This window comes from Rhyacophila brunnea, unplaced genomic scaffold (assembly GCF_057557595.1).
Source record: "Rhyacophila brunnea isolate RB1 unplaced genomic scaffold, BYU_Rbru_1.0 scaffold_4, whole genome shotgun sequence".
Lineage (NCBI taxonomy): Eukaryota > Metazoa > Arthropoda > Insecta > Trichoptera > Rhyacophilidae > Rhyacophila > Rhyacophila brunnea.
The window spans coordinates 27,102,926-27,122,801 of record NW_028233068.1 but is presented as its reverse complement, the minus strand read 5'-3'; the positions used below and the strand labels follow the sequence as shown (position 1 = coordinate 27,122,801).

At 33.8% G+C, this 19,876-nt stretch overlaps 1 protein-coding gene across 1 annotated transcript; it reads left to right on the top strand.

Annotated features, from left to right (window-relative positions):
- The first annotated feature begins 3,768 nt into the window (after window positions 1-3,768).
- Window positions 3,769-18,279, top strand: LOC147067179 (uncharacterized). Its single transcript, XM_085954435.1, has 8 exons — window positions 3,769-4,115; window positions 5,050-5,271; window positions 6,439-7,323; window positions 12,002-12,201; window positions 12,353-12,466; window positions 16,028-16,231; window positions 16,791-17,007; window positions 17,791-18,279. The coding sequence occupies exons 1-8, from the start codon at window positions 3,999-4,001 to the stop codon at window positions 18,100-18,102; spliced, it is 2,271 nt and encodes a 756-aa protein (XP_085810561.1). The 5' UTR covers window positions 3,769-3,998; the 3' UTR covers window positions 18,103-18,279.
- The last annotated feature ends 1,597 nt before the right edge of the window (window positions 18,280-19,876 follow it).

Sequence of the window (19,876 nt, the reverse complement as noted above, 5' to 3'; positions counted from 1 at the left end):
AATTATTTTTGAAATTGCGCTTCGTATTTCGGGCTCCGAGGCCCCTACCAATAAATCTCCTTCCACTTACCATTTTCCTATTATTTGTACTACGCCCCGGAGTCTTGCAGCATGAAGACAATATAAAAGAAAATATACGAAATTAATACGACTGTTAAACCGTCTCGTGGATGGACAAGCCGGCAAACGTTTCGGTTGTCACCGGGGAACACAAAATTAATAGGAACTGGCTTACCCTTATCGGGTGTGGTATAATATAGAACAGTGGCGCACCCGGGGGGGGCAAGTAGCCTTGCCCCCCCCCCCAAAACATAGAAATTGAAAGCCAATAGATTAGACAATAAAAACACGGCAAAAAATGATTTGAAATTCTCCAGCACCCTCATTAGAAAAATTTCTTAGATTGTAATTTCTAACACAAAACTTTCGAAACACTAATGTCAGGTCTTTTTAGAAACCCAATACCTAAGGGAACTGTCAAAAAATTCGCGGTGTCCACCCGAATTCCGGAGTGGTGTAGGTCATGGCTGGGGAGGGCTGACAGGGCTCTAGCCAGGGGGCCCTGGCTGTGGGGGGCCCGGCATGTCGGGTTGACCAGATAAGTGAGATAAACACACAGCATAAATTAGCTTTAATAGTAAAAAAGTCGCCTGCGGCGCTATTACACTTCATGGCCATGAATATTTTCAATTACTTATATAATTGTGCATTATATATTTTGATTTTTATGTGTCGGTACTCGACAGCTCCATTATTAAAGTAGATGTATTAAAAATCGCCAATAATTCACTGTATAAGTACCCTTAATTTGAACTAAAACACAATTTGAAAAACGTTTATGTAGTGTTTCACACTGACTTTAATCTTAGCGGTAGGTAGGGGGCCCGCCAAATATCCTAGCCTGAGGGCCCGTTTCAGGATGTGGGGACCATGGTATAGGTACACCGAGTGCAATAGACAAAAGACCGATAAACGAGAAATTAGCTGTGAAGAAGAAAAAGAGCCTATGGGACTAATTTACATTCTCCTCCTTGGGCCCCCCCAATATTAAATCCTGGGTGCGCCACTGACATAGTACCTACATATCTCAGGTGTGGAAAAATATGGGATAAACTTACACGTATTAAAGAAGTTGTTTCCTCATAATATGCGTTAAAGCCTGTCACGTAAACATAACGCCCATTCAATATTTGCGGACAGTCGATTCGCTTTGTGTGTCCTGATTTTATGGACTAAAGACCTCAAGTAATAAAGTGGACCCTGCTTCAAAACTGCTACCACGCCCCGAAGCCAGTTCCCACTTCATGGGGGAAGATTATAAATTATACCCAGAGTACTTTTTACGTCAGAAACTATTTTAATTATTTGTGCCTTATATTTACTTAATCTATGTAATAATAATAACCGAAATAGTTATATAAGAATATGCGATACCTAGAAATCTGTTTACTGGAAGCCAGGCGGGAACAGCGGCAATTTTCATGGCCGATTTCGGCAAGATTCATGAATTCAAGAATGATATCCTAACCTAACCCATCAAATAATCCAGTATAGTATCGGTTATTTTCAAAATTTGTTTGCCGCTGACTTCCACTAAACAGAAATGAACCGAATATGCTTTCAGCTTCACCAATATTGGTAATAAATAGATTTTATTGAGGGAGGGATAATATTACCAATATGAGTAAATACATACCTACTGACATATTATTATTTGTTGAAATAATGTTAATAAATATAGATGTGAAGTTTGAAATGTTTGGAAAACTTCAAAGGTGCCTGTTTCAAATTTAAAATAGGTACCTGCCAATATTCAACAGATATACCTATTTATATTTAAGTTTTAAAAAAATCCGTACTAATCAAGTAAAATACAAACAAAACAGAATACTATACAATGTTATCAATAATAATAATTATAAGAAGAATTGCCCAGCGTAGAAAGAGTCAGGAGTGCAGTCAACTTTTAAGAATAGTGCAAACTCGAAAGAAATTTTACGATCTACTGCTTTCGAAGGCTTAACGATCGTCTTTCAATATTTCATACAGTAAAATAATATTTTATTGACTGTCTGAGATGTACACATACCTAGGTGGTCATACGGATTTAGCGTGAAGCGGTCCGAAGTAATCTTTTAATTCGAATGGATCGTAGCTAGGTAACTCTAAATGAAAAAACAATTGCCGGTCAATTTCGGCGACTGGACAGGACGGATAGTAATAACTAATAATAATTCGTCAGCGACTATCGCCAATACCTATCTATTGGCTTGGTTGTTTGCAATGACATTATTAATGGACACTCAATACAGTAGCTAGCAAGTAAATTCGCGCATAACGACATTTGCACATGTATAACAGATAATAAATAGAATACCGATTGGCTATATTCAATACGCCGCACGTTGAAGCAGGGTATTTGAATGTGTGAGTGTCCTACGAAACTGAAGCACGCATTATGCACGTGCAATAGTATGTGTAATACACCAACATTAAATGAGCGTAAATGCATAAACCGAGAGCAGTTTTCAGTATTAGACGTACAACGTATTCTTGACACGACGTGTGTAAGTTTAACCCGGATTCTTCCTTACCCGAGACGGTTACCTGCTATCGCCTTACCCGTTGGGTATTTCAGTTCCCATTATTTCTGAGTTCCCTGGGTAGACGTCACGCAATTTCCATTATGCGTTATCACGCATCGGGAATTTATAGCAATATCACCTTTATTGTAATGGCGTTAGAATAGATTATGCCATTCGGCAGACCCGACAAAAAAGTGAGTGTTTTTTTCCAGATGCTTCGTCCATATTAATGTCATTGGTTGTTTGGTATTCGCTGGCAAGGTTGTCCGTATGAACGCTCCCATGGTGGCTTTGTAAAATAGTAACTAGCAAGTTTAATCGATCGCGGCAAGTTCCTCGATGGAAATCGCCTGTGTGAAAAGGTTTTGAGTTTTGGTTCTCATTTTTAAAAATCAATTTTGCGGAGATTCACAACAATATCTCAAACTTTTTTGTAGGTTTTCTTCATCATACCAATCAAATAATAGATAGGTAGGTGTAATAATGTACAAAAATTTATATTTATGATATTAAACTTGTGAAGAAATAATATTATTGCTCCAACGTAGCATTGCAGCATCTTGGATACTCGGATCATCTCAGATGGCGCTGACCAATCATATTGTGCTAACATAGAAGTGGCTAGTGCATTGCCGACAAAGATGGCGCTGACTGGTACCAACCATGGTGCCAACTTTGGTGTCAACGTATATTTTTTGGCCAGATGCAGCGTCGCTAACTTAACGTTTTTCTTGCCATATCTAGCATTTTTGAATAAACATCTAGCTTACAAAAAGTTAGAATGTTACAACAATTTGCTTAAAACACGCTGGTCTCTCTTGTACTTTACAATATCTCAGCAATAAATTAATTAATGGGTCGGATAATATTATTTAAGTAATGACCAATTATCATAACTGATTATTTTTTGTTACCCATGTTGCTACTTACTGTGCTATTGTTACTACTTGTTCAATGTTCAAAATTATGACTTTTTTAAGTGCTAGATTTTAGTCAACTTTTTAATTACTTACCTACAATAAAATCTAGATTTTTTCCGTCAACTAGCTTATTTTCTTACCAGATCTGGCATATTTTTGTCAATGGTAGTTGGCAGCACTGGCCCGATAGATTAATTTTCCAGTTTAATGTTGGTAACACCGCTTGTCAAATAACGCCATAGACAATAAATAACACTCTTTTTATTGAAATGAACGTCAAATTAAGATAAAAAGTGTAAACATTGATTTCTCTGTCGCATTATTTGAATATTTTATACTCTTCGTTGCCGTGTTTTAAGAAATTAAATACATTATGGCACTAGTTTTCTCTTAGAATTGAAATTACATCACCAATATGAAAGAATGAAGACATCAGTGCCACAAAACAACATTTTCATCAACGCGAAATCTATATTAAACGAAGCATCTTACGATGGACTTGTCAGAGGAGAAACCTGTTTGCAGGAGTTGTCTATTTACTGGAAAAAGTATGAAAAATCTGTTCCAAGGGACACTTAGAGATGTATTTATTGACGCCACAAAGATTGAGGTTAGCTTTTATTGTTTACATTATTATGTATTCGACATCTCCAATCTCCATGACATACTTATGTAAAAACAAAACGAAGAACCAAAAGATAGACTTTTAACTTACTATATCAAAATCGTCGACACAATTTGAGTGAGAAAAACATAATTATTCTTATTAGGCCTTCGTGAAAGTGAGAAAAAACATGCAACCTGTCGTTACAATTTTTTACTTAGGCTGGTATTAGACTATCAAAGATTGTTTTGTTTTATAGAATTTATTGTTTTATAGAATTCTTTTATTGTACCGTATTTTATTGTATATTGGCTGGGCGACTTAAGCGTCCGGCTTATAATATCGTGGGTCTCAGGTTCGAATCCTGGGTCTGGCAAATACACATATTGTTTTTCAATTTGTGCTTGGAGTCAGAGTATGGACCTAATAAGTTGAGCAAGTGGCTGACACCCATTTATCATAAAGAAAATCTGTTAAATAACCTCCACTCTGTTGAGGCCCATATGATCCTCTAAGGATCAAACATGGTGAAGTAATAATAAGTAGTAGTAGTATGTTGGCTTGTACTTTTATGTTTTCAGTCTTCTATTTCTATTTTTGTAATCAGGGTGGCGATTATCACAATATAGTATTTCATATTTTTTGTGTTCTACAATCAATAATTTTATTAGTTAGTTTCTTTCTGTCTTCCATTTTGTAATGAGCTGTCAAAACAACTGTGGACCCAGAGTTGCCAAGTTTGCTGAAATCTCAGTGGATCCACTGATAATAATATGAATTTATAAAATACTTGTCAAAGATCTTTGATACCTACACTCCATTACACTGTAAATTTTTAATTATTACTAGTAATTATAAACTTTATCGTAAGTAAACATTGTACTTTTATTGGATATGGTTTTATTTCTTATATAAATAATATTTTTTTCATTGTTCGTAGGTATCGGAAAATGATGGTCTACCATCTTGGCTGTGCAACTACTGCTATAGTCTGGTATTAAAAATTATTAGATTCAAACTACTTGCCTCTAAGACTGACAAAATTCTTAAGCGCACAAAGAATACAGACAATATTAATTTTAATACAAATACCAATTTTCCATTTGGTATGCTCAGCTGTACGACTATATCACAAAGTAAAGCTTGCAAAAACTGTAGTAATGTATGTTGAGATGTTTTATTATATTTGATACGTACTTGTTTAACCAGATGCTGACAACTATAACTTGAAGTGTGGTATTTGTAGTACTAATATCCACCCGTGATGACCGAACAGCAAGGTGTTGGGTTATAATGTCTTAGGTCCTGAGTTTGAATTCCTGGTCTGGCAAATTCGCATGTTGTTTAGATGCAGAGTATGGACCTAATAAATTGAGCAAATGGCCAACACCTATTTCTCATAAAATGTGGAGTCGCATAATGTGATATTCTTAGGATTATAATATTATGGTGATGGTGAACTTATAATACACCAGCAATATTCACATCACAATATTGGTAAAGCTTTAGTTATTGTTGTCGGTATCTGTGAATAAGTAAAATTACGGTGTAGCCTTGATTTTACGTTTTTGAAGGGCCTGACAAAAAAACGTAAACAGCGGGAAAGTATAAATGAGAGGCATTGAAAAAATTTATTATTTTTTTTTATTAAAAATCATTCAAAATGGTTTATTGATTATTTTTGAATTGTTTATATAAAACTTTTCCAATATTATAAATTGATTTGTTTTGTTTTGTACCTATGCCCCCAATGTACCTCATAGCATCTTCTTGCATCACCTTTCATGCCAAGAATACTGTTTGCCCTCCCTGGCTAAAGTAAAAAAAAGTCAGAGACACCCACCAACCTGGCCGTGTAGTACACTGCAGCCATTTCTATAAACAGAATGTGCATAATGCGTCAGCACCCTAATCAACTGCATTATAATTTTCACCTTAGACACAGTAGGTATGAATTCCGGGCACGTAAAATCGAGGTTCCACTGCATTATATTTTAATTACTGCTCACTTTACTATGGTTAACTCTAGATTTACCTAGGTAGATAAGAAATTCCTGGATTGATTTCCCAATTTTTAATCCAATGGCTGCTACAAAACAATTAAAAATATAACATCCATGAGTGGCACTTAAATATTTTCATGAATTTTATAAAATTATGCGTGTCACTGATTTTTTTCTTCTTAGTAAGACTACCACAAACACAAAATTTAATTCATTGTATAAAACATTTTCTTCCTGTTTTTTTAATCGAGGTTAACTTGATCCAGGTAAGTCGACTGTAAATCTTTTAATATATCTTTTAATGTAAGCTAATTTCTTTTTTTTAGATCCCAAATGATAATCATATAAATGACAAAAATCAGAATATGAATATATTTTATTTTTATGATCGTGATATCACCACTGAAATCGAAATTATAGATGTAGAAGTGGATAATTTTAAAAGTAAATATAATTCATATGAACCAATTGAAGAAAAGTATATAAAAACGGAAAGGTTTGAAGACAATGCATTGTGCAATTTTAAATCAAATTATTCAACTGAAAATGATGACAGCTGTATGGATGAAGACACGTCTTCCAATCCTGAACGAAAAAGAAAAAAACATTTACAGTCAGAACACTCACCATTAGATCTTAAAGCAAACGCATTTAGAATTACCAGGAAAGTAAAAAAGAAGATTAAAAGAAATATAAAAATGAAGAAGTCTCGAGTAAAGGTATCTGAGAATTTGAAAAATGCTGAGATTCAAATAGAAGATAAAAGTTTATCTGTAGAATCTTCAAACACTCTGAACATAAAAACTGAAAGAGAAAATAGGACACTTTTAGGAGATAACATAATATTACAGGACTTCAAGAGGCTGCCTAAATTACGCAACAAAATTAAGACTGATAAAATGTTTGATGATACCAAGAGCACTAAAAAATCTTACAAGAAGCGATCAAAAATCGATAGAATCAAAAGCTCAATGAATCAACCTAATACGAAAGAGCTCTCTGGCAAAATTGAGAATGATTCAATGGTTTTACTGAACTGTGACATGTCCAGAGTGGCCGTTATTGAAATGACTTTGGACGAACAAATGAAAGAGTTAAAGTCTAAACAGGACTCTGAACAGTTTAAAAGTGCTAGATATAAATGTGATAGATGTATTAAAGTTTTCCCTTATGAAGATAGCTTCAAGAATCATTTAATGAGACATGAAAAGGTAAAAAAGCTTAATCATCAAATCACTTAAGATGTCTTGTTCTGTGTGTTATTCCTAGAACTTATTCCACTTCAACAAATTTTTCGCAAAAGCCAAAAAACTATTTACAGTGTTGAATGTTACATTTTTTATGCTTTTTGTATTGGAATAAGTTACTTTTGTAATTAACACCGATTTTGAAGTTAATTTTTTTACTGGATTAAATGCTATTAGGTTCTTCTATACAAAAAATACTTATCCTTTTTTAAATTTTATCCTTTAAATTCTGGCATTCATAACTCATTTTTGTCAAGTAGTGGAATAAGTTCACTTTGAAAATACACCCCTCATTTATTACATTATGCACCAGATCTAATATTTAAGGTCGATAGATACAATCCATAAATTTATCTCATTCCTGAAACCGGTATCCCAGTATGCGGTGAATGCTTCAGAAAACTGTTATAATTTCCAAAGCCTGTTATATATATTTTTTTTAATTCAACCTATTTTATAGTAATTCCAAGTATTTTAGGTACTTGATGGTTTTTTTATTTTATATGTTTTATTTGAAGTCTTTAAATAATACTTTCGTGGGAAAACAGTCAAAATAGTTTTTTTCTAATTTTTGTGGTTGGATTTCAGAACTGGTTTGAGAGTTAAAGATTGCTCTATAACAGGGATGGCCAGTGCGTCGATCGCGAAGGTATTTTTAGTCGATCGCGGACATCAGTAGCGCACCCAGGGGGGGGGCCAAGGGGCCTTGGCCCCCCCAAAAACATTGAAATTGAAAGCCAATAGATTAGACAAATAAAAACACGGCAAAAAATGATTTTAAATTCTCCAGCACCCTCTAGAAAAATTTCTTAGATTTTAATTTCTAACACAAAAATTTCGAAACACTAATGTCGGGTTTTTTTAGAAACTCAATCTCTAATGGAAATGTCAAAAAATTATCGGTGTCCATCCGAATTCCGGAGTGGTGTACACCGAGTGCAATAGACAAAAGTGCGATAAACGAGAAATTAGGCTGTGTTCTGTTGGGTAGGTTTGTGTACCTATAAGTTAAATGCAATAATACTTTTTTTTCCATTTTCAATTAATATTTTGGAACTTCACTATTAAAAAACCCAAAATCGACGATACAAATTCGGCGAAAAGTACGACTACACCCACCACCATGGGCTGACAGGGCTACAGCCTGGGGGCCCGGGCTTAAGAGGGCCCGGCGTGGCGGCTCGTCTAATTGTGAGATAAACACACACCAGAAATTTGTTATATTATAAAAAAAATCGCATGTGGCGCTATACTACTTCAGTACTTCATCAAAATTAACATAAAAAATATGAAGTATGATGAAAATATGATATACGTAACTACATGATAATAATTCACGTGTATCTTTTTATATTACAATTATTTTTAGTGTTTCTATAAAAATAAAAATGGTTATTTATCCAATATCGAAGGGTCGAATGCTACTTGGCTACCACAAGAGAGGGTCGCGACCAGTGGTTCATAGTATGATAACGATCGATAATATGATATGAGGTCCGACAAATCAAGAATTCAAGGGAATTATTTAACAATATAGTTAAATCCACGGAATACCATTTGGGAACACTACTGTAGAACATCACATTCCCCTTAACCCTGGTGATGGGTAAGGGGGCCCGCCAAACATTCATGATGTGGGGGCCATGCCCACCACAGTCGGTGGTGGTGTAAATTAAAAAAAAACATTTTTTTCGGTGGAATTCAGCATAAATATTGTGGCTCTAGACCAGTGGTTCTTAACCGGTGCACCGCTGGCTTGTTGCAAGTGCATCGCGAAAATAGTGATAAAAACAGAAAAATCCGCGAAATAGCGAAAACCGAAAAAGTCCTTCATGAAGTTATGAAAGCCGATGAAAGATCTAATGTGATTTCGATGTTGCCGAATCGATCGCACGCGTCTACCGTTGGCCTCACAGGTTTTCGTTTCATAAATGAAAACAAAATAGTGGATCAATATCTATGCTGCAAAGAACTCACCGAGCGTACGACATGACAAGATGTTTTTGATTCTATTTCTTCATATTTAGAAAAATCTAAAATATCATGGAGGAATTTGTATGGATGGTGCTCCGTCAATGTTAGGCTCATTAAAAGGATTTGTTACCCTAGCAAAGACAAGAAACCCTAACATTATAATATCTACGCACTGTTTTATTTACACAGGGAATCTATAGTTTTATTACCGCAGTGCTAAAACCTGTAATAGACCAATATATCAAATCCAGACCTTTAAAAACAGGCATTTTTTAAAAAAAACTTTGCATTTATTTTCTATGGAAGCTAAGTACGAATGTTTGATTTTTCACACTGAAGTGAGGTGGTTAACGTGGCGCACCCAGGGGGGGGGGGGGCAAGGGGCCCTGACACCACCCAAACATGAAAATTATCAGAATGATTTTAACCATTGAAATTGAAAACCAATAAACCTTTGGGCTTAAACAAATAAAAACACTGGCAAAAAAATGATTTGTCATTCTCCAGCACCCTTTTTAGAACAATTTCTTAGATTTTAATTTCTAACACAAAAATTTCGAAACACTAATGTCAAGTTTTTTTAGAAACCCAATCCCTAATGGAACTGTCAAAAAAATTCTCGGTGTCCACTCGAATTCCGGAGTGGTGTAGGTCATGGATAGGGAGGGCTGACAGGGCTCTAGCCTGGGGGCCCGGGCTGTGGAGGGCCCGGCGGGTCGGGTTGACCAGATAAGTGAGATAAACACACATCACAAATAATTAGCTTTAATAGTAAAAAAAAGTCGCCTGCGGCGCCGCTATTATATTTCATAACCATGAAAATTTTCAATTACTTATATAATTGTGCAATATATTTTTTGATTATTATGTGTCGATACTTGACAGCTTCATTATTAATGTGGATGTATTTAAAATCGCCAATAATTCACTGTGTAACTACCCTTAATTTCAACTAAAACACAATTTGAAAAACGTTAATGTAGTGTTTCACACTGCCTTTAATCTTAGCGGTAGGTAGGGGGCCCGCCAAATATCCTAGCCTGAGGGCCCGTTTCAGGATGTGGGGACCATGGTGTAGGTACACCGAGTGCAATAGACAACGAGAAATTAGGCTGTGAAGAAGAAAAAGAGCCTATGGGACTAATTTACTTTCTCCTCCTTGGGCCCCCCCCAATATTAAATCCTGGGTGCGCCACTGGCGGACATAATAATAATATTGTACTATTTCTTGTTGAAACGAGTCAAAACTATTCAACTTTTAAAATCCGCTAGTTCTTATCTCTTCTCTTACATATTATCAGTATCAAGAAATAAACTCATGCGAAGAACACAAGTGATGAAAACTTAGAAAAAATTCTACAGGAAAAAATAAATAAAATAAATAATGTAAATTCCTATCCTTGCAATTTGACGAGTCGGTAGATTACACGGATATTGCACAACTATGCGTTTTTATTCGTTTGGTTTTTAAAGACGTGTTTGCTTCAGAAGAATTATTAACAGTTTTACCAATGGAGGAACGATCCAAAAGAGAAGATATATTAATTAATGCATTTAAGTCGTATATTAATCGTACTCGATTGCCTACTCAATAAACTAGTATCAGTATCGACTGATGGAGCTCCTGCTATGATTGGGAATCATGTTGGGTTTATTACTTTATGTAAAAATGTGGAAACAGTACCCACTTTTATCAGTTATCATTGCATTATACACCAGCAGGCATGGCTCCCACAAGGGAGGGTCTGATAGGGCTCTAGCCTGAGGGGAGCCTGGCGTAGCGGGTCGACCAGTTAAGTAAGAAAAACACAAACCACAAATTTGCTCGAATAGTATAAAAGTTGCCTGCGCGCTATTTTCCTCGAGGGATATTTAAATTTTAAAATACATGGCTGTGCGATGCAATTTGATGTGATATAATCATTGCTGTAATTAAATGATAATTCATATTGTATAGAATTTATTTTAAGTATGTTTCCTGGCGAAGGGTTGCATGTTACTTGGCTATTACAAAATTTCTAATATTCGATATACAGGTAAATTGTGTAACTATGTCGAAATTACAGTTAACGTGTATCTACTTAATTTTTTTGAAAGTGAAAGACATAATAATATTACTTAACACCCACGGTGGCCGCGCGGCTTAAGCGTTGGACTATAACGCCGTGAGTCCCAGGTTCGAATCCTGGGTCTGGCTAGTACACGTAATGTTTTTCAATTTGTGTGTGAGTCAGGGTATGGGCCTAATAGGTTGAGTGGCTGACATCCATTTCTCGTAAAAAAACAAAATCTGTTAATACAAACCTCTACTCTGTGGAGGCCCATATGATCCTATTAGGAACGGAGATGGTCGGAAAAAAAAATATTGTCGTTAATTCGATGTTTCTGTATCGTTATTTTTTATATGTATAAAATATCTGTTTTCAAAATACATATTTGAATTATAAAAAAATGGGTTTTTATTGTTCTCGCATGATATAATTACAAGTGATGTCAGTCGATCGCCATAAATAATTTTTTCAACTAGTCGATACTAGAAAAAAAAAGTGTGGCCACCCCTGCTCTATAACGAAATGACTTGACGTTTCGAGATGGGTAAAAGATTGAGAATTGAGGTTTTGTCTTAGTATTTATGTTTCAAATGTACTCCAATCTTTGAATTTTACAGTCATATGGCTGCTGTGAATGTTCTGTATGTGGGCAGCGGTTTTTGACATCTCGAGTTTTGAAAAGCCACCAAATGGCACATGCAAAACGCTACAGATGTCTTGAGTGCAATCGAATACTCAAATTCAAAGCCACAGTCACACATCATATGATGAGGCACGATGGCACATATAGCTGCAGAGTATGTGGGCATCTTTCAATGTACGTAAAGCTATTTCAATATTCATCGACATCTTTGTTTTACATTTGCTTGTTGATTTAACAATGATATTTATTTTAATTACTACATATATTAAAAACATCTTCTATGTGATATTCATATTGTACACATTCAAAATGTTTATTTTTTCAGCAATAAAGAAGCAAATAAAGTGCACCAACGTACCCATACTCATCAAGTCACCTACAATTGTCCGATATGTCCCAGAGTACTTGGTACAAAACAGGATTACCGAATTCATATGAGGTTTGAACTTTTTTAAAGTCATTCTAAAGTAGTTTTTTTTGGGTGAGTCTGTAGCAACCCCATCGCAAGAGTGTGCAAAGCATTGAGGGCCAGATACCTAAGACCCTAAGTATCTGTACGGTGGCGAAGGGTGAAGGTAGGCTGTGGAGATCCAACATAAATAGTCCCATACTAAACATTGTCAGTCATACATTTTTTTCCATAGAACTAAGAATACATATTACAGATGGTGTTGGTTAGTTTTTAAAATAATGGATAAAAAATATTCATCTATCTATAAAATATCTAAAATGAAATATTTTTTATAATGGTTATTTTTTATCTATTATAGTTCGGCTTAGGCATGGGTTACTTGAATTTAAAACTAACCAACATAATCTGCAATTTGTATGTACTCTTCATTCAATTAAGGCCATTGGACCCGTTTTTTCCTGTCTTCTCAGAATCGTGGAAATGGCAAGGACGTTTAACACGAATTGACACATAATAAACACTGTATTTATTTAAAATCTAATAAATAATATTCAAATAACACTTTTTGTGTCATTAAAATTTTCTGATTCGCTTTACTTTTTAAAATAAATGACAAATAGTCGGTCCTGTTTTCGAAATTGGCCAAAACGACTGTCACGCCACAGTGAATTTTTGAACTTAATAATAGTTTTGCAGGTATATATTGTATGAAAGAAATGGGTAAAACAATACATTTCATTGATTAACTCACGTACTTTTTTTAATTTCAGAAAAATAAAGATTTTAAAGCCATTTTAGTTTGAGTATACATCAGCCAATTTTGAATGATTTTTTCTCACAAAATAATATATACTGCACAATAAAAATATTTTTTTATTATTTATTTCCGTAATACTATAAATAATAATTAACAATGAAAAAATAAATAAAACCCTATAAATTCGGTACAATTAGTGACGCTATATTACCAAAACACGTCGTACGTTTTCATGTATTTATCCTATTTTCAGACAATTTAGATATATAATTATTTTGCAAAATTAACAAAAAGAGACCATTTAATCGATTAATCCATATAGTTTTTCTAATTTCTCATTTCTAACCTTAGTAGGCTTCTGAATTTCAACGGGTGAGGACGTCTTTTTTTTCCAAAATTTTATCCGTCGCGAACAGTATTTTAACTCATAGAAAAATGACCTTTACTCGCATTGCAGTAACAATCAAATTGGCAAGACCACATGATGTAGACCAGGTGTTATAATTTGTGTTGACAAATCAAACATCATAAAATACCAATGAATGTCAAAATGTAGTTATATTATATTATTTATTATCTTGTAATACAAATGGTTGCAGCATGTGAGATATTGTAAGATAATTGAATCTTATAACCACGATGGCTACAAAGAAGTCCTAAAGGTATTCGTTCGGTGCAACATTTATAAAAAAAAATATTTTGGACTTGAGCAGTTTAGATAAAATATAGGTGGACTTTAATTATTTTGATAAATACCTACTTGGTTGGGCTTTAAACGATTTGAAAAACTTTGCATGTACTTAATACAGTTTTTATGTATCTGGGTCGCCATGTTTTGTTATTTTCAAAGGGACGTATCCAGGAGTATGTTTATTGGCATTATCAATAGAAACAAAATAATATTATTTTTCAAGGTCTATTTATTATCGATCTTAAGTGGTTTATGTCACAAATAGTAAATTTGTAGAAAATTTAAAGTAAAATACGTTTTCGAATGCTGTCATAGTAATGGCCACTGAAACATGTGTCATAATTTTCCTAATCGTCAAAATAATAATAAAATAAGTGTTTTGGGGCACAAAATCACGTATATGTTTTATGATGTATGTATTTTTCAGATGGTTTGTGGTAAAATCTTTTTTTTTCATACTGCCACAATTCAACTATTCATAATTAATTGTTTGTTAAATTTTTCATTGTGCACTTTGACTTAATAGGTAGGTGATAAAGTTTTTACCTTACTTTATTGTATTAATTTATTGTTAAGTGAGAATTAGCTGCTTTCGTTGTCAGTGTATATTTGAGGAGTGCGCATCCTGACGATGTCGAAAGGCGAAACCAGGATCGCATAAAACGACTCAAATGAAATAGTACAAAACTTTTAGAATTTAATATATTTAATGCCGAGTTGAATTGAATGGAATCACCTTAGGCATTTATTAGTAATTATTTAACTCAAGTAAAACATATATTGAGGTAAGAACCTATTTCATTGAATAATAAAAACAATATTACTCTTCACATCACAAGTGACAAGATTTATATGAATTGTGTATTGCCTGAACTCGTTGATCCTAGACTAACACGGTCGATGGATATAAGAAACCCTCAATATAATAATTATCAAGTTAACAATTAATATCTATCAATATAATAATATCAATTATCAATTAATAGCTATCAATAGAAAAGAAAATAAAATTATAAAAAAAAAACAATTTATAATAGTTATTCTAATACATTGCATACCGTTAAACCAATACACTAATTAAGGAACCAATTATTAATTTTCTATACACTAATGTTCCGAAATCCTCCGCGGCGACCAAAACGTACTGCCGTCAAATACATGCTATTATAATAATTGTTTCTTAAATCATAATTGTTGTGTACTAAATTTAAAAAAAAAAACGTTCCTCGACAAATATTCATTGAATTGCTTTCTTTTATGAGTCATTTTTTTATAATTTAATAAAAACGCAATAATAACAGAAATCTTTCATGCCATCTTGTGAATGTTTTAAGCTTATAATTTGTAATGTTAGCTTATGAAAATGAATAAAATTATATTTGTTTACACTTTCGTGTTTTTTAGTATTAGATTTTTTTTTGAAAAATATTTGCACTGAATTTGAACCTAAATATGATAGGTTCAAGAAAAGGTGTCACTTCACAAATTCAGCATATCAATAATATGAGGTTCTTATTTAGAGGTCTACTATTTTTATTCTTATAATTTATTCTACCGACTACAAAAATGTTTATAAAATTTGTTAGGAAAAAAAAATAATTAATTCAACACTTTTAAAACCTCTGATTTCGTATCTACTACGTCAAAATTGATTCTTGCGAATAAACCCATACGCCTTAAAACGAATAAGTATGACTGACAAAGTGTACGCCATTTTTATCGGATTTCTACAGCCCACCTCCACTATGATAGTTTGACTTAGGCAGGATTAATTGGATTTTGAAAACTAACCAACGCCATCTGCAATATGGCTTCTTAGTTCAATGAAAACAAAAAGGTTTGACTGAATTTGAGTGTGCACTATTTATGTCGGATCCCCACAGCCGACCTCCATGCTTAGTCACTGATATCTGTCCAATGTTTGTTATTTTTAAATGAAATTCTTACTCCATAATAATATATCATTCACAAAGGATTGTATAAATAAAAAATAAAATTCACAAATTAATTAAATATCTTATTAGCGATTGATACACAATACAAAATAAATATGTTGCACACCATATTATGTACGTACCTTCGCTAGCCTTAGCTTAGAATGGTAGACAATCATTGATATAAACTACATCATTTTCCTCAGGCGTCACAGTGGAGACATGCCATTTGAATGTGCAGAATGTGCAAAAACATTCTTGACAAATGCAGCGTTGCAATCTCATCGCGCAGTCCATTCATCCGCTCGTCATTATTACTGTGCGGATTGTGATGTCAGTTTTAAAACTAAGGATATCATGTTGACGCACTTTAAGAAATCTTTAAGACACGTCGACCCGGCTTTGCTAAGGTAGATACAATTATTGTTCATCAATTAGTAGATACTGTCTTAGAACATTTCAATCGGAATATCATAACGAATTTCAGTTAACACTATTATTCGTCGCATTATAACTTTGTATAGTTTAAATTTACAACTTGATCTATCCATTCACCCCACAGTAGAGGAGTGACAGAGCACCCGTCTTTGAAGCTGTGAATGCAGGTTCGAATTCTGCATCTTGCAAAAATTACATGTTTTTTCAATATATTCGATTCAAAACAAGGACTCATTGGGTTGGGTAAATGACTCACAACTATTCCTTGTGTATAAAGTCATTTATCCACGAATATCAATTGTTGAAATTGTGAAACATATTTTGTTCACATGGTGACCTTTATCGAGTATGGTACTTATATTTTGTCTTACTTGATCAAGTTCACCTTTTGAATAAAACATGTGTCATATAATAATTTTTATTTTTGTGGTGAATACCAAGTGATAGATAGATTTTATAAAAATCTTCACTCCGTGAAGACCCACACTATGCTCAGCTTTTTCAATAACCTTTCTTTATTAAATTTCTAAGGTTTGAATGCGATTTGTGTCCGAAGCGCTTCCCTACAAAAGAGGCGCTAGTGTCGCACAGTGACTCGTATCATACACGCTGTGTCAAGCTGGCTTGCGATGTCTGTCCAGCACAATTTGTAACTACTAACGGATTGAGAAATCATAGAAGAACTGTCCACGAAGGCTACAGACCACGCTTGACTCATGTTTGTGAAGCTTGCGGACGGGCCTTTAGTGTGAGTATTCAGTCAACATTCCATTTATTTTTTTCCCTTGTAAATTTATAACTGTAGAAGTACCTAGTACTGTATTTCTTGTAATTCTTGATTTGAGAGTTCCACAGTCTCTCTCATGTAACGTTAGTGTACCTACTTATTAGTCTTAGATTTTTTGATTGGAAATAATATAAATCAATGGAGAGACAGCGCCGTTACGACTTAGCCACTTATTAGTGTGGCATTCTTCATATCAATACATACACTGCAGGATGCGGCGGAAATGTAACCATTTTTCAGTTTCCACATTTTCCGCTCAGTTTGTAAAAGCAACCTAGTGATATGGCTATTAATTTCAAAGTCTCTTGCCTCCATATTCCACCATTTTGAAATTATCCCACAAACCTGTCAAGCACATTAAGAAATGTGCTTAATAAATTTTATGATCGCAAATAGAATATTTTCTGTTTATAAACATATTAGTCAACAATTTAAAAAAGCAAATACATAGCAAAATAAAATGTTCCTAATGTCATTATAATCAATAAAAAATCATCTTTTCTATGCCTCACGATATTACCATGGCAGTATCTGATAGGCCGCAGATTTTTAACGACACGAAATGTATAGCTAAGCTCTTACTACAATCGCTGTAATACCGATAATTTGTCTCTTAATTTTATAATTATTCAAACAGATGTCACTGTGTGTTTAATTTTTAGGATTATGGGCTCTGGGCTATAAACCCTTATGGGCTCTGCTATATTTAGAAATTCTTTATTCCTTTTATTTTAATACTTCCAGACTAAAGCCCTGGTGACGAATCACCTTCGAACCCACACTGGAGAACAACCGTTCGAATGTCCAACATGCCAGAGACGCTTCAGCCAACGATCTGCAATGCAAACCCATATCAAACTCGTCCATTTAAAAATCAAAAGAAATATGTCTATCCCGAAAGATAAACCACAAAAGCCAATGGAATCTGAACTCCGAGTGCCCGTGGAGAATTCTCTGTTTATTCCAGCAAAAATTGATGCACCTGTTGTATCGTCTGTTGAAAGCATCACAAGGAATCAAACGATTCAAACTAGTTTGGCTAATGAAGGTCGATAACTTTAGTATCAAAAAATTATGAATGATCGTTTGAGGCATCTATTTCTAATATTTCATACTACACATCAGGGGCACTAAATAATTATACTAAAATATTAACAAAACACAAAATATGAAACAATCAACACTTACAATAACATTAATATCAACAAATATTTATGATTAGTCAAAATTTACAATAAAAAATATATAAAATAAAATAAACAATATTATCACTTGAAGTAAGATCGAATACAAATACAAATACAACCGAAATATGAGTCGAAATTAAATAACAATTAAAATAATAAATAATGCACCATATATAAAGTTATGTTGCAACAATATAACAATCCCAAATATTAAATAGGGTATAATAACGGAGAAGACACGAAACATAATTGATCATTTAACAAATTAGAATTGGGCAAAAATTTTATACCTACTCCTTATTAAAATCCAAGGAAGGGAGTTCCCAATTACAGGAGAAAAATTAAATCAGCAATATTAACAGATTTTTTTTTTTCGACCATGTCCAATCCTAATAGGATCATATGGGCCTCCACAGAGTAGAGGTTTGTATTAACAGATTTTGTTTTTTACGAAAAATGGATGTCAGCCACATGCTCAACCTATTAGGTCCATACCCTGACTCACACACAAATTGAAAACAATATGTGTACTTTCGAATTCGAATTCGATTCGAACCTGAGACCCACGGCGTGATAGTCCAACGCTTAGGCCGCGCGGCCACCGTGGGTGAACAGATACTCCGATTAAAAATCAAATTGAACAGAAAGAGAATTAACAAAACGAAAAAAAGGCCGCAAATGTAAAAATGGTTAAGAAATCTATTTCGATCGGTGGTGTACAAAGTTTGAAAGGAACTAAGTAATTGAAAGAGAAAAAGAAAGTGGTGTTATCTTCTTTAGATTCGGAAAATGAAGAATGTTTCTGTTTGGTGTGTTTGGAGAATTACACTTGCTCTAAACCCGGGCAAGAATGGATCCAATGCATAACATGCAAAAATTGAGCTCACATTTACTGTATTCGTGGGGATAAAGTTAGTTTAATCTGTCAGCACATATATTCTATACTCAAGGCTACTATCGAGGGTAGTTTATCATATTTATATATTGAGGTATTATAATTATTACAATAAGTTAGCCGTCAAAACTGTCTATCTCGCTCTAAAAGTTAACACAGCCAAGAGAGGTGCCGTTACAACATAGCACTTTTTGACAGCTCAGACGATTAACTTATTGTAACAATTAAATACCCTCAATACATAAATATGATAAACTACCCTCGATAGCAGCCTTGTGTATAGAATAGATACCCAGAATTGTGATTTTTGTGACTAAATATAAATGCGAAGAAAATCACAAGCAAAAAACGTACTTTTACATACATTTTCAGTTATTGTTTTAGTTGGTAACAATGTGCCCCTGCCCTGTAACAATTTGCCCCCGGCTGGGTCATATTGATACAATTTTCATTTTTTGTTTTTAATGCTATTGTTATTTTTGAAGGTATATTATATGGATGCAAATAAACAGTATTATAATAGCTAAATATATTATGTAGAATTAGTAATATTTTTTTAATATGATAAAATAAACAGATTTCAGATATTGAACTTTTTCATTTTTTGAACCCCTACTGGCTTCTCATACTGAAAATTCCTGGTTCAAATCCCGGTAAAGACATAATATATGAATGTGATTTTCTCAAGCCTAGGAGCCGATCACATAACCAAATATGAAATTGATTGTCATCTGTGAGTCAGCTGACA